The 14,309-nt window shown below is 46.0% G+C and overlaps 1 protein-coding gene across 1 annotated transcript in view; it reads left to right on the top strand.

Annotated features, from left to right (window-relative positions):
• Positions 1–14,309, top strand: part of LOC126109683 (organic solute transporter alpha-like protein) — a 99,296-nt gene that overhangs the window by 69,751 nt on the left and 15,236 nt on the right. Inside the window, exon 5 of the mRNA XM_049914733.1 lies at positions 901–997. Coding sequence (XP_049770690.1) covers positions 901–997 — 97 coding nt within the window. The remainder of the gene's footprint in view (positions 1–900; positions 998–14,309) is intronic.

The following is a 14,309-nucleotide window of genomic DNA, read 5'->3' as shown; positions in this document are numbered from 1 at the left end:
TTCCAGTTTAATGTTGACAACATGCGCAGGACGCAATGCTCACTCCAGAGATATTTCTGCTCTATGTGTATCACCAGCGACTATTCAGAAAATCCCACAGAATCTCTGTATATTCCGTTGCTCAGCTTTGGGAGGAAACAGCCGTCACAGCCACGTATATGAGCAGGGGCCTAACAGACTAAATAGCCACACTGCCTCCGCGAACTGCACCCAAATTAAAATACCGGTACTACCAATCCAAACTCCTTTCTCTCTCCCAAGCCTTAACCGCCAGCTGCGGTGCCTCACTACACCACGCAATGGGTCGCTCTGCTATCAGACCTAGACGCACACCGATTCATCTACTTAGTCAGTGAGAAGTCTACATGGGAACCAACTAACTCTTTGTCATACCATAGGAACCATTTAAAACGAACAAACACGCAGCAGCACGCCATCTTTCGACAATTGACTAATTATTCGTTGCTGCTGTCGGTTTTCTACAACAGCGGCCTGCTACTGCGCGTATCTCAGGCAGCATCTCCGGACCCATAAGGCGAGTTGTTGCATCGCTGAAGTCGCGCGCGCTCACCACCTGTTTTTTCGTCGACGTTCGCGGTTCATCTACAAAACATATTTTTTTTTCTTAATACATCGTACACGTGTGTTTGCAGTAACCACCAGGTGTTATTATTAAGTTATAGTGTAGGATGCTCAGCACTAGTAAGGGCGAACGTAACCCGTGTGTTTGGACGCAGCACAATGTCTGGGAACTGGGATAATGCAAAACTTTTTTTGATGTGTGTATTTCCACCAGACTCGTACCTCATCTGGAGGTATGACATCTGCATGTATTTAGAATCCTTGGTGCTGACCCCGGTAGACTTGTGTGGAACTCACAGCTGTGGGACATTGTTCCAGGAGTGCGATGATGAAGCTCCGCATCCTGGTGCTGCAGTTGCCGGTGGTCCTGTGGGTGCTGTACGGCGTGTGCTACGTGCTGTGGGCGGAGGACGAGGTGAGTGGACAGCCACACGCTGTGTGCGTTTGTGTAATGGGGACCTGTACTGACAGCGTTTTATAGATTGTTCAGGGATAGCTACTCTGTGATTTGGTACAAGGAACTCTTGCTGTTAAAATACGCTGCTGGCCATAAAAACTGCACTACCAGGAAACACTGCGAAAAACGAAATTTTATATACTGTGTGCGTACACTGAATCAGGAAGAATGTATGATGAAATTTACAGATGACTGGCTGTACCCAGACACACTTTGCTGTAACTCAGACTGATTAAACGGAAAAAAAGAAAAGAAAAAGCACACGTTTGAAATATGCTTATGAATTGGATATAGTTCCTTATCTCCTTCTCTCCCTCTCTTTCTCCATCTCCTTCGCCTCCAACCTCTTTCTGCCCATCACTTCTCCCTCTCTCTCTCCCAATCTTCTCCTCCCCCTCCCTTTCTCCGTCTCCTTCTGTCCCCCCTCTCTCTCTGTCCATAATCTCTTTCCCCTCTCTATCTCCTCTTTCCTCCTCTCTCTGTCCATCTTCTCTCCCCCTCCGTCTCTCCATCTCTTTCTGCCCCCCTTTCTCCCCTTCGCAATCAGTCATCTTCTCCCTTCTGTCTTCTCCTCCCCTCTCTCTCTCCATCTCGTCTCTCTGTCCATTTCCTCCTTGCCATTTCATATGTCCATTTCCTACCACCTTCTGTCCATCTCCTCTTCACCTCGACATACTCTCTGACCTTGAGGCTAGTTTATTATTATTACAAAGTCAGATTCTGTAGTAGTATTCTAATCATAAACCACTATGCCACAAATACAGCTTCCCTGTTTACTAACAACGTTACACTGATGTATATTTTATATACACATTTATATATTAAAAAGAATATAGTCTGTATGTGTCTACATCTTTTTTTACAGTAACATGTAAAAATTTGAAGTAAATCAGAAGGGTATATTTTCAGATTTTTGGTAATAATGTTTTCTCTTTATACATTACATACATATATTTATATATTACATGTATTAAAAATATACAGGGTGAAAAGTATTTAAACCGACAAACTCTGGGAAGTTGTAGGGGACATCAAAACAAATATTTTTCCCTAATGTCGTTTTTTCCTATGAGGATTATTTAAACCGGTGGAGCCCGTATTACGCTCTTCAATTGTTAGAGGCCGTATTACGATCTTCAGTTATTAGAGGGCGTATTACGCTCTTCAGTTGTAGGCAACTGTTGTCCACCAGTGTAGTAGTGCATTGTCTCTGTTTACTAGTGGAGCGATACACCTGGAGTAATTACACTCCAATGGTTGGTGCGTACTACGTAGCGCACCACAACGAACAAGCTGCACAGCGGGTTTATCAACAACAATATCCTAATCTCTGTATCCCGCATCATACGAACTTTGCTGCTGTGTACCAACGTCTGCGTGAGACCGGGTCATTTAGCAGATTACCTGGACAGGGACGCCGTCGCACGGCAAGAACGCTGCAATTTGAGGAAGCTGTCTTGCAGCATGTGGAGCGGGATCCTTCAATCAGCACTCGTGCAATTGCACGTAACATGGGGACGAATCAGACGAATGTAAGAACAGTCCTTCGAGAGCAATTGTTACGTCCATTTTACTTGCAGCGTGTCCACAACCTGGAACCAGTTGATTATCCACTCAGAGCACAGTTTTCGCAGTGGTACCCGGAACAGTGTGAAATGCATCCTACATTTCCATCCTCTGTGTTGTTTACCGATGAAGCAACGTTCAGGCGTGATGGAGTGTTCAACATGCACAATTCTCATGTTTGGAGAGAGGATAACCCACATGCCACAGTTACTAGCGCTCATCAAGTGCGGTTCTTCGTTAATGTGCGGATCAGTGTTGTTGGGGACTGTTTAATTGAGCCGTATCTGCTACCTACGCCATTAAATAGCAGGCACTATTACAATTTTCTCGCCAGAGCTTTGCCAGAATTGCTGGAAGACGTCCCGCTCCCTACAAGACAACGCATGTGGTTCCAACATGACGGGGCGCCGGCACATTTCAGTCTTCGTGTGCGTCGATTCCTGGACCGACGGTTCCCAGAAACGTGGGTTGATAGAGGTGGTCCTGTACCATGGCCTACTCGATCCTTGGTCATAAAAATGGAAAAGTGTTTGTTGGTTTAATTTATTTGCCGCCTGATAAATCTTCCTCTACCGGTTTAAATACTCCTCATAGGAAAAAATGACATTAGGGAAAAAATGTGTTTTGATGTCCCCTACAACCTCCCAGAATTTGTCGGTTTAAATACTTTTCACCATGTACATCAATAAAAGCATTATGTACCTACAAACACGTCCATATTCGAATTCAACGTTGTGTCAAAATTTCAAAGCAGTCGGTCAAGAACTTTTCGAGACGAAAGACTATGAACAAACCAACGTTTACATGTTTTAACGTTTCCCATTTTATTACATATGTATTACATATCTACCAGATGGCATTACAGTAGGTATATAAAAACTCGTGAGTATTCGTATGCAATATTGCCTCAATATATCAAAGCAATATTTCGCGGTATTGAAGCAATTCTGGGTGTTTCCACCGAGCGAGGTGACGCAGTAGTTAGCACACTGGACTCGCTTTCGGGAGGACGACGGTTCAATCCCGTCTCCAGCCGTCCTGATTTAGGTTTTTCGTGATTTCTCTAAATCGTTTCAGGCAAATGCCGGGATGGTTCCTTTGAAAGGGCACGGCCGATTTCCTTCCCCATCCTTCCCTAACCCGAGCTTGCGCTCCGTCTCTAATGACCTCGTTGTCGACGGGACGTTAAACAACACTAACCTAACCTGGGTGTTTCCCGCGTGAAAACAAGGGGACTTCGGTTTATCCAAAATTTTCATTACCCGAATCGGCCCCTGTCCCGGTCTTTTTGGATAAACGGGAGTTTTCAGTATTGAGCATTAGTTTGGTTTATTGCAAGTTTAAGCAACGTAAAAATCGAAAACGAAAAAAGAAACCAGTGTTTCTGCATTGAAGCCCAATTCCAGACCCTCAGACTACCAGTCTGTACTTTTTCTGCTGTGCCAACCGCTGCCTGGATATCTTCTATATCTGTTCTACGACTACATCAATATTAAATTTGTAAGATTATCGTATCCGTTTCTCTGTTTGAACACGCTTCTCCAAAACTAATAGACGAATTTTCAGAGGGTTTTCACACAAAAATTGAGCACAACTTGGGGTACCATATACGCTTTAGGTCATCAAACTCCGATCACAGAAAAAGAAGTTTTTTGTAAAACCGGCCTGTGTGAGTTCGTCTGTTTCAACATGCTACTCTCTCTCATGGAGATTTCACAGGTAACTTGAGTATAGCTTCGGGAACATTCAAGGCTTTGCTTGATCCAAAAAGTTGTCGTAAATGAAAGATTTATCCATACTAATATTATATGAGGTGTGACAATGAAGTAATGGGACTGATTTTCTTTGCAAGATGTGGCAACCCTACAGGCTTGCTTAGGCACAATATCTTTGACCTTGGTCTATAAGCTGCTTCTAGTCCAAGCAGCACATCGATTCAACTGCTCAGTCATGAGTTGTGCTGTAATAAGTTAACACGTGTGTCTCTCATCACGGAAATGGAACTGCATAACATTGCGCAACAGTATGTTTTTTTCGTTTTGCGTTAAATTGGGTGAAAACGCGACGACAACTTATGGTAAGCTTCAGAATGCTTTTGGAGAGGAGATTATGTCAAGAGCTCAAGTTTTTCGTTGGCATAAAATGTTTAGTGAAGGCAGAACGAATGTTGAAGCTGAAGACCGCAGTGGACGACCATCAACCTGGGAATTCCAAGGGAATTGTTCATAAAGAGTGGGTGCCTCCTGGCCAAACAATTAAACAATATTACTACAAGGAAATTTTAGAAAGACTTCGTAAAAGAGATCTTCGTGTCCGTGCCAACAATGCTGATAATCGGATTCTGCATCATGATAACGTGCCATCCCATACTGCTCTGTCAGTACAGCAGTTTTTAACCTCAAAACAAATTTCAGTACTACCACAACCACCTTATTCACCAGATATCGCTCCGTGCGACATTTTTCTATTTCTAAGAGTCAAAACGGCGGTCAAGGGACACCATTTTCAAACAACACAAGATGTCCAAAAAGCTGTGACGAGGGTCTTGGAGGATATTACAGAAGATGAGTTCCAGAAATGTTAACATTAATGGCAGAAGTGCTGGAAAAAGTATGTGCAATCAGCAGGAAACTACTTTGAAGGAGACAACACTAAACTTGACTAAAACGGTAAGCAACATTTTTTTTAACATCAGTCTCATTACTTTAGTGTTGCACCTCGTAAATGCGAAAGTAATTCCATCTGTTAAGTCTTCACGACCAACCGTCTGAACCGATTTTTTAATGGAGATAGCTTGAACCCTGGGGAGGAACATAGCATGCTTCATAAAGTGCGCTTCATAACTGTGTGTAGGCAGTTAAAATGAGTGGGTTTCAGTGATTGAACAGCTCCCCATAAGCTACATATTTCTGCATCCAGTTGTGTGGTCCTGCCCACTTGTCTCTTGTAGGGTACCTAAAGGATGCTGCTTTCTCAGATAGCTATATAACAATTCAAGCATATCACATTAAATGGTTTTTAATACAATAAAGAAAATTGACAATACTTAACTACGGATTTACAACGAGTTGTCACAAGCGATGGGCGACATGCAGAAAGTCAGAATCCTTCACCAATTACTATGTCTATATAAGCATTCACACTCGGTCATAAGTCACTGCTATCGTTAATATCGGCAACGGCCTTGCCGCAGTGGATACGCCGGTTCCCGTGAAATCACCGAAGTTAAGCGCTGTCGGGCGTGGTCGGCTCTTGGATGGGTGACCATCCAGGCCGCCATGCGCTGTTGCCATTTTTCGGGGTGCACTCAGCCTCGCGAGCTGAGGAGCTACTCGACCGAACAGTAGCGGCTTCGGTCAAGAATACCATCTTACGACCGGGAGAGCGGTGTGCTGACCCCACACCCCTCCTATCTGCATCCTCCACTGAGGATGACACGGCGGTCGGATGGTCCCGGTAGAACACTCGTGGCCTGACGATGGAGTGCTTTTTTTTATCGTTAATATCACTGCTCATCTAGGCCTATCTGCTAGTGTTCGTCTTCTACTGTCCCTGAGGCTGGCAGGACCAGCGCTTGCATTCTCTTCGCATAGAGGCCACTCCTGTCGTGGTGCTGTCTTAGTCAGCAGGATATTGGCTGACGTCATCTCACAGCCTTCTCTGCTCTTATGTTCAACTTCTTGCCGTCTCTTGTTGATAAGCTCCTCCACCAAAGCGATTGACCGTCATCGTGCAGGGAGTGTGACCATGGCGGAGGAGGCAGAAGTGTGGGCGCATCGTGGGACCAGAGGCTGTGGCTGTAGGGGACATTAAGCTTCCAGTCGTACCCTGCCATCCGGCCTGTGCTCTGGTGGAAACGTCCCCTGGAAAACGACCAGAAGGGTACACGCCCACCTCCTGATGCCACTAACCAGATGAAGAAGGTGGTGACTGCTGCTGTGTGGGCAAGTCCAGCTCCATCAGTAGGCCAAGAGGAGGTGAAGTCTCTGTCTCCATGGGGTCGTCCCACGGTGCCTTGATGACACCCTCTAGCGGCTTTTGGGGCTGTGCTGTCTTCTAGATCTGGGAATCTGGGGCAAGAGACGTCGTGCACATGACAGAGGCGGAGTTGTTTTGATGGCGGTGTTGCAGGCCATCTGGACCTGAAATAAGATACATGCAAGCGCCAAGTCGATGGACGATCTCGCCTCACGCCCACTGTCTGCTGCCACTAACAAACCTATAAAAGACAATATTATGCAGAGCGAAGCGATACTTGCGGCCTTCCTTCAGTTGAGGATGTTGAGGAGGGTGGAGCAATATCTGATGGCGGCGGCTGTGAAGCAATTCCGCCGGCGATGGTCCATCTCGTGGGTGGGAATGATGGGAGGAGAGAGACAGTTGCAATGCTTGATCCCTGGTGTGTGCGGAGTGAAGCTTGGGCATCTGGTGCTTGGAGGTTCTGACAAAACGCCCCAGATTCCCAGATCCAGAGGACAGGACGGCCACAGAAGGCGTCATCACGACACCGCGGGACGACCCATCGGGACGGAGCCTTCACCTTCTCCGCCTCCCTCTCGTCCTACCGATGGAGCTGGACCCGCCCACACGGCACCAGTCGCCGCCTTCTTCATCTTCATTCCGTCGCTTGTCGATACACTGGAACAGCAGTAATAAGAGATACTTGAGGCGCCCACTTGACAGTGGATGACTTGAGAAGAGTGATTTGGAGCGATGAGTACCGCTGTAACCTGTGGAAGTCTGATGAAAGGGTTTGGGCTTGGCGAATGCCTGGAGAAAAAAGCCTGCCACTGTGTGTCGTGCCAACAAATGGTTCAAATGATGATGATGATGTTTGGTTTTTGGGGCACTCAACTGCGCTGGTATCAGCGCCTGTACAAATTCCCAACCTTTTGTCAGTCCAGTATCGCCACGTGCATGAATGATTATGAAATGATGAGGACAACACAAACACCCAGTCATCTCAAGGCAAGTGAAAAGATTCAAATAACTCTGAGCACTATGGGACTTCACATCTGAGGTCATCAGTCCCCTAGACTAAGAACTACTTAAACCTAACTAACCTAAGGACATCACCCACATCCATGCCCGAGGCAGGATTCGAAACTGCGACCGCTGCAAGATTCAAACCTGCGAGCGTAGGGGTCGCGCGGTTCCAGACTGAAGCGTCTAGGACCGCTCGGCCACTCCGGCTGGCGTCATGCCAACAGTTAAGTACATATGGAGAAGGTGGTGTTACGGTATGGGGATGCTTTTCGCGGTTAGGATGTGATGCCCTTACTGCGTTTAAGATAACGCTAAATGAAGAAGAAAATGAGGACATTTTACTGAATTGTGTGTTGTACACAGTAAAGAAACAGTTTGGAAATTTGTGCTAAGTTACTATGGAACCAAACTGCTGAGGTCATCAGTCCCTAGGCTAACTTAAACGAACCTAACGCTAAGGACAACACACACACCCACGCCCGAAGGAGGACTCGAACCTCCGACGAGGGGAGCTGGGCGAACCGTGGGAAGACGCCTCAGATTGCACGGCTACCCTGCATGGCGAACAGTTTGGAGAATATGATCGATAATCAGCATGACATTGCAAGCTGTATAAAGCAGAGGATATAAAATGTAGACTGGCAATGGCAAGGAAAGCGTTTCTGAAGAAGAGAAATTTGTTAACATCGAGTATAGATTTAAGTGTCAGGAAGTCATTTCTGAAAGTATTTGTATGGAGTGTAGCCATGTATGGAAGTGAAACATGGACGGTAAATAGTTTGGACAAGAAGAGAATAGAAGCTTTTGAAATGTGGTGCTACAGAAGAATGCTTAAGATTAGATGGGTAGATCACATAACTAATGAGGAAGTATTGAATAGGATTGGGGAGAAGAGAAGTTTGTGGCACAACTTGACCAGAAGAAGGGATCGGTTGGTAGGACATGTTCTGAGGCATCAAGGGATCACCAATTTAGTATTGGAGGGCAGCGTGGAGGGTAAAAATCATAGAGGGAGACCAAGAGATGAATACACTAAGCAGATTCAGAAGGATGTAGGTTGCAGTAGGTACTGGGAGATGAAGAAGCTTGCACAGGATAGAGTAGCATGGAGAGCTGCATCAAACCAGTCTCAGGACTGAAGACCACAACAACAACAACATAAAGCAGCATCTGTGAGGCGATGGTTTGCGGATAGTAAAGTTCCTGAAAAGAACTGTCCTCATCAGAGTTCAAGCAGTCATAAAGGCGAATGCAGGACACACTGCGTATTAATGTCAATTAATATGTAATTCTCCAGATACTACTGACCAGGTAGTGTACATCCAGTTGTGTTATGGATTGAGAAACAAGCTGCTCAGTGTTCCTTTGTATACAGAATTTACGTCTTTATCTACACTCATGTTCATAAATTAAGGATAATGCTGATACATGGTGAAACAACGCACTGACGGGCGGTTTGCGGGTTTAAATCACCTCGGGGTATGACCGTGCAGTGCATTACCTGCGGTCGTCGCACGATGGCGCTGGCAGCAGTCCACATACGCGGAGGTGTGTTGGTGCATGTCAGAGTACGGTGCAGCGAATAAGTGTGCAGACGTTTTCAGACGTGCTAATGGTGACTGTGTGTTGAAAATGGCTAAAAAAACACATATTGATGACGTTATGAGGGGTAGAATAGTAGGGCGACTGTAGGCTGGTCAAACACAACAGGTCGTAGCACGGGACCGCCGTGTGCCACAAAGTGTGATCTTAAAATTACGGCAAGGATTTCCAGCAGACAGGAAACGTGTCCAGGCGCTACATTACGGGACGTCCACAGTGTACAACACAACAAGAAGACCGATATCTCACCAACAGTGCCTGCGGACGGCCACAGAGTGCTGCAGGTAGCCCTGCTCGGGACCTTACCGCAGCCACTGGAACAGTTATCTCCAGACACACAGTCTACAGGCGACTTAACAGACACGGTTTATTCGCCCGGAGACCTGCAAGGTGCATTCCAGTGATCCCTGGTCACTGGAGAGCCTGTAAAGCCTGGTGTCAAGAACACAGTACATCGTCATTGGAACAGTGGTCCCAAGTTATATTCACGGACGAGTCCAGGTACTGAACAGTGATTCTCGCCAGGTTTTCATCTGGCGTGAACCAGGAACCAGATACCAACCCCTTAATGTCCTTGAAAGGGACCTGTATGGAGGTCGTCGTTTGATGATGTGGGTTGGGATTATGATTGGTGTACGTAAACCCCTACATGTCTTTGACAGAGGAATTGAATCACATCAGGTGTATCGGGACGTCATTTCGCACCAGTATGTCCGCCTTTTGAGGGGTGCAGTGGGTCCCACCTTCCTCCTGATGGATGATAACGTACGGCCCCACCGAGCTGCCATCTTGGAGGAGTAACTTGAAACAGAAGATATCACGCGAATGGAGTGGCCTGCCTGTTCTGCAAACCCAAACATTATCGAGCACGTCTGGGATGCTCTCGGTCGACGTATCGCTGCACGTCTTAAACCCCTAGGAAACTTCAGGAGCTCCGACAGGCCCTGGTGCAAGAATGGGAGGCTATACCCCAGCAGCTGCTCGACCACCTGATCCAGAGTATGCCAACCCGTTGGGCGGCCTGTGTATGTGTTCATGGCGATTATATCCCAGACTGATGTCGGGGTACATGCGCAGGAAACATTGGCGTTTTGTAGCACATGTATTTCGGGACGATTTTCTCAACTTATCACCAATACCGTGGACTTACAGATCTGTGTCGTGTGTGTTCCCTATGTGTCTACGCTATTAGCACCAGTTTTGTGTAGTGCCTCGTTGTGTGGCACCATATTCTGCAATTATCCTTAATTTATGAGCATGAGCGTATTTCTGTAGCCACAAAACTGCCTTGCGGTGTGTGGCGGAGGGTACTTTGTGTACCTCTGTCACTTCCCCCTTTCCTGTTCCAGTCCTGTACGGTTCGCGGGAAGAACGATTGCTGCTATGCCTCCATGTGGGTTCGCAGCTCTCTAGTTTACTTCCATGGTTTGTTTGCGAGATATACGTACGAGGAAGAAATATACTGATTTACTCTTCTTAGGAACGCACACTGTCGGAACTGGAACATTGGCTGTAACATGGTGCAGAATACTTTGTCTGCCACAACAGTTATCTCAGCATCTCCGTGACGTTCGCGCGCTTACTAAATGAATCTGTAACGAAATGCGCTGCTCTTCTTTGGATCTTCTCTATTTCCTCTATCAGTCCTATGTGGCATGGATCTCACACTGATGAGCAATATTCTAGTATTGGTGGAACGAGTGTTTTGAAATCTACATTCTTTGTGGGTGGACTAAATTTCCTGAGGATTCTTCCAACGAATCTGACTGGCATTTGCCTCACCCGCGATTAATTTTATATGGGTGTTACATTTCAAATCGCTCCATATGCATACTTCTGTTTATTTTATGGAAATAACAGCTTCCAGTGAGTGTTCTGCGATCGTGTAATCATACAATAAAGATTCTTTCTGCCTATGTATTCGCAATACATTACTTCTGCTCATATTGTCAATTGCATTTCTCTGCAATAATTGTTGATGCTCTATAGGTTTCTACCGTTTCGACTTCTCTGTACACAACAGCATCATCCACGAAAGGCCTCATAGAATTTTCAAATGGCTCTAAGCACTATGGGACTTAATATCTGAGGTCATCAGTCCCCTAGACTCAGAAGTACTTAAACCTCAATAATCTAAGGACATCACACACATCCATGCCCGAGGCAGGATTCGAACCTGCGTCTGTAGGGTCAGCACGCTTCCTGACTGAAGTGCCTGGAACAACTGGGCCACAGCGATCGGCTCATAGAACTTTATGCGTTGTCTTGTAGACCATTTATATATACTGCGAAAAGCAATGCTCCTATAACACTCGCTTGGGGCACACTGTAATTTACTTTTACTCCATTCGTAATGACATACTGTGTTCTGGCATCTACCTGGGGGGGGGGGGGGGGCTTTATTTACTGCTTTCTGGGTCTCGTGAACGAACAGAGTGAGCTGGACTTAACACGATCGTTGTTTTCAGAAGCCGTGTTGGTTGCTACAGGTGGTATTACTACTACTTGCTTTTAGTGTTTGTGTAAAATTCCAACAATCTGCATGTCTGTGCATGTTCGCTGAGGTGATAAGTCATGGGCTAGCGATATGCACATATACAGATGGCAGCAGTGTCACGTTTACAAAGTATAATAGAGCAACGTACTAGTGCAGATGTTTTTGTACTAAGGTCATTCATGTGAAAAGGTTTTCGAGGTGATTATGGTTCAAATGGCTTTGAGCACTATGGGACTTAACATCTGTGGTCATCAGTCCCCTAGAACTTAGAACTACTTAAACCTAACGAACCTAAGGACATCACACACATCCATGCCCGAGGCAGGATTCGAACCTGCGGCCGTAGCAATCGCGCGGTTCCGGACTGAGCGCCTAGAACCGCTAGACCACCATGGCCGGCCGTGATTATGGTCACAGGGCGGGAATTCAGACTTTGAATGTAGAATAGTGCTTGGGGCTAGACGCATGGGACATTCTGTTTCGGAAATCGTTAGTATTCGTCAGTATTCGTCAGTATTCGGAGATCCACAGAGTCAAGAGTGTGCTGAGAACACGAAATTTCAGGCGTCACCTCTCACTATGGACAACGCAATGGCCAACGGCCTTCACTTAACAACCGAGAGCAGCGGTGTCTACCTAGAAGTGTCAGTTCTAACAGACAAGCTACGCATGCTTGAAATACCAACAGAAATCAACGTGTGATATACGACGAACATATCAGTAACGGCTGTATGGATTTTTAATTTTAAATTTAATCTTATGGCTAGGGCCCCCCATTGGGCAGAACGTTCGCCGGATGCCGGTCTTTCAATTTGGCGCCACTGCGGCGACCTGCAGTCGATGAGGATGATAGGATGATGATGAGGACAGCAAAACACCCTGTCCCTGGGCGGAGAAAATTCCCCGACGCAGCCAGGAATCGAACCCGGGCCCAGAGGATTGACAGTTCGTCATGCTGACCATTCAGCTACCGCGGGCAGACGACAGTATGGTGAAATTTGGCGTTAATAGGTTGTGCCGGCAGAAGACCGATGCGAGTACCTTTGCTAACAGCACATCACGTCGGCGTCTCTTCCTTTCTTATGACCATATCGATTGGACCATAAGTGACTAGAAAACCGCGACTTGATCAGAAAAGTCCCCAATTTCAGTTGGTGAGAGTGGATGGTAGGAATCTAGTGTGGTGCAGACCCAGCGAAGCTGTGGATCCATATTGTCAACAATGCACTGTGCAAACTGTTGGCGCCCCCATTACAGTGTGGGCTGTGTTTTCATGGAATGCACTGGGTCATATGGTCCAACTGAATCGGTCATTAACTGGAAATGTTCGTGTTTGGTTACTTGGAGATCATTTGCAGACATCTGAGATGTTCCCAAACAATGGTGGAATTTTTATGCCTGACAACACACCTTGTCACAAAGGGACAGTTGTCTATGGTAGGTTTGAAGAAAATTCTAAACATTTCGAGCCGATTATATGGCCACCTAGATGGCCTGTTGTGAACCCCAATGAAGATTTATGGGACATATCGAGAGGTCAGTTTGCCAGCCGCGGTGGCCAAGCTGTTCTAGGTGCTTCAGTTCGGAAGTGCAATGACTGCTAGAGTCGCAAGTTCGAATCCTGCCTCGGGCATGGATGTGTGTGATGTCCTTAGGTTAGTTAGGTTTAAGTAGTTCTAAGTTCTAGAGGACTGATGATGTTAAGTCCCATAGTGCTCAGAGCCATTTGAACCATTTTTGAGAGGTCTGTGCTCAAACGCACCGGAAACGCTTCCAATTATGGACGGCTATAGAGGCAGCACGGTTCAATATTTCTGCAGGGGACTTTCAACGATTTCTGGGCTCCATGCTATGTCGAGTTGCCGAACTACCCCGGGCAGAATGAGGTGCGGCACGATATTAGGAAGTATCCCATAACTTTTATCACCTCAATGTAGTACACATCAAGCCAGTTTAAGGTTTGTTGTGCATGGCTACCATCCCAGTTAGCACTCAAGCTTATTTCAAGGTGGATATTGAGTTTAGGTTCAGTTGAAAATTCAAGATTGAAAAATCAACCTGTTACACAGCTTGTTTCAAGGTGGGTATTGAGTTTAGGTTCAGTTGAAAATTCACGATTGAAAAATCAACCTGTTACACAGTTTACATCAAGCTGTAAACATTTAGCTTGAATTTAAATAATTTTCCCAAGCTTGAAATAAACTGTAATTTCCCTGGAAGGCTGTACAGCAGATGCGCGCGCAGCATAGCTTCCATAGACGTCCACGGGAAGCGCCACAAGCGTTTATAAGCCGTGACGTAAGGGTGTTGTCTTGTGTGACGTCATGACGGCGCGGAGTTTGGTTTGAGTGTGGCTGTCTCCAGTTCTGTTTTATCTTATTTTATTTACTTTTCTGAGCCTTGCTATGTTTACGGCCATTTTACCTTTGTGACGCGCGTTAATGGTTGTGGTTTGTTGACAAGTTTGTTTTATACTAGAAAACAGTTTGGTGCGTTAATGTTACAAATGTTAAATATTACGTAACGTAAAGTTACGTTTACTTCCATTTTACCTTTGTGACGCGTGTTAATGGTTGTGGTTTGTTGACAAGTTTGTTTTATACTAGAAAACAGATCGGT

This window comes from Schistocerca cancellata, chromosome 12 (assembly GCF_023864275.1).
Source record: "Schistocerca cancellata isolate TAMUIC-IGC-003103 chromosome 12, iqSchCanc2.1, whole genome shotgun sequence".
In the NCBI taxonomy this organism is placed as follows: Eukaryota; Metazoa; Arthropoda; class Insecta; order Orthoptera; family Acrididae; genus Schistocerca; species Schistocerca cancellata.
This window is presented reverse-complemented; position numbering and strand designations above follow the sequence as displayed.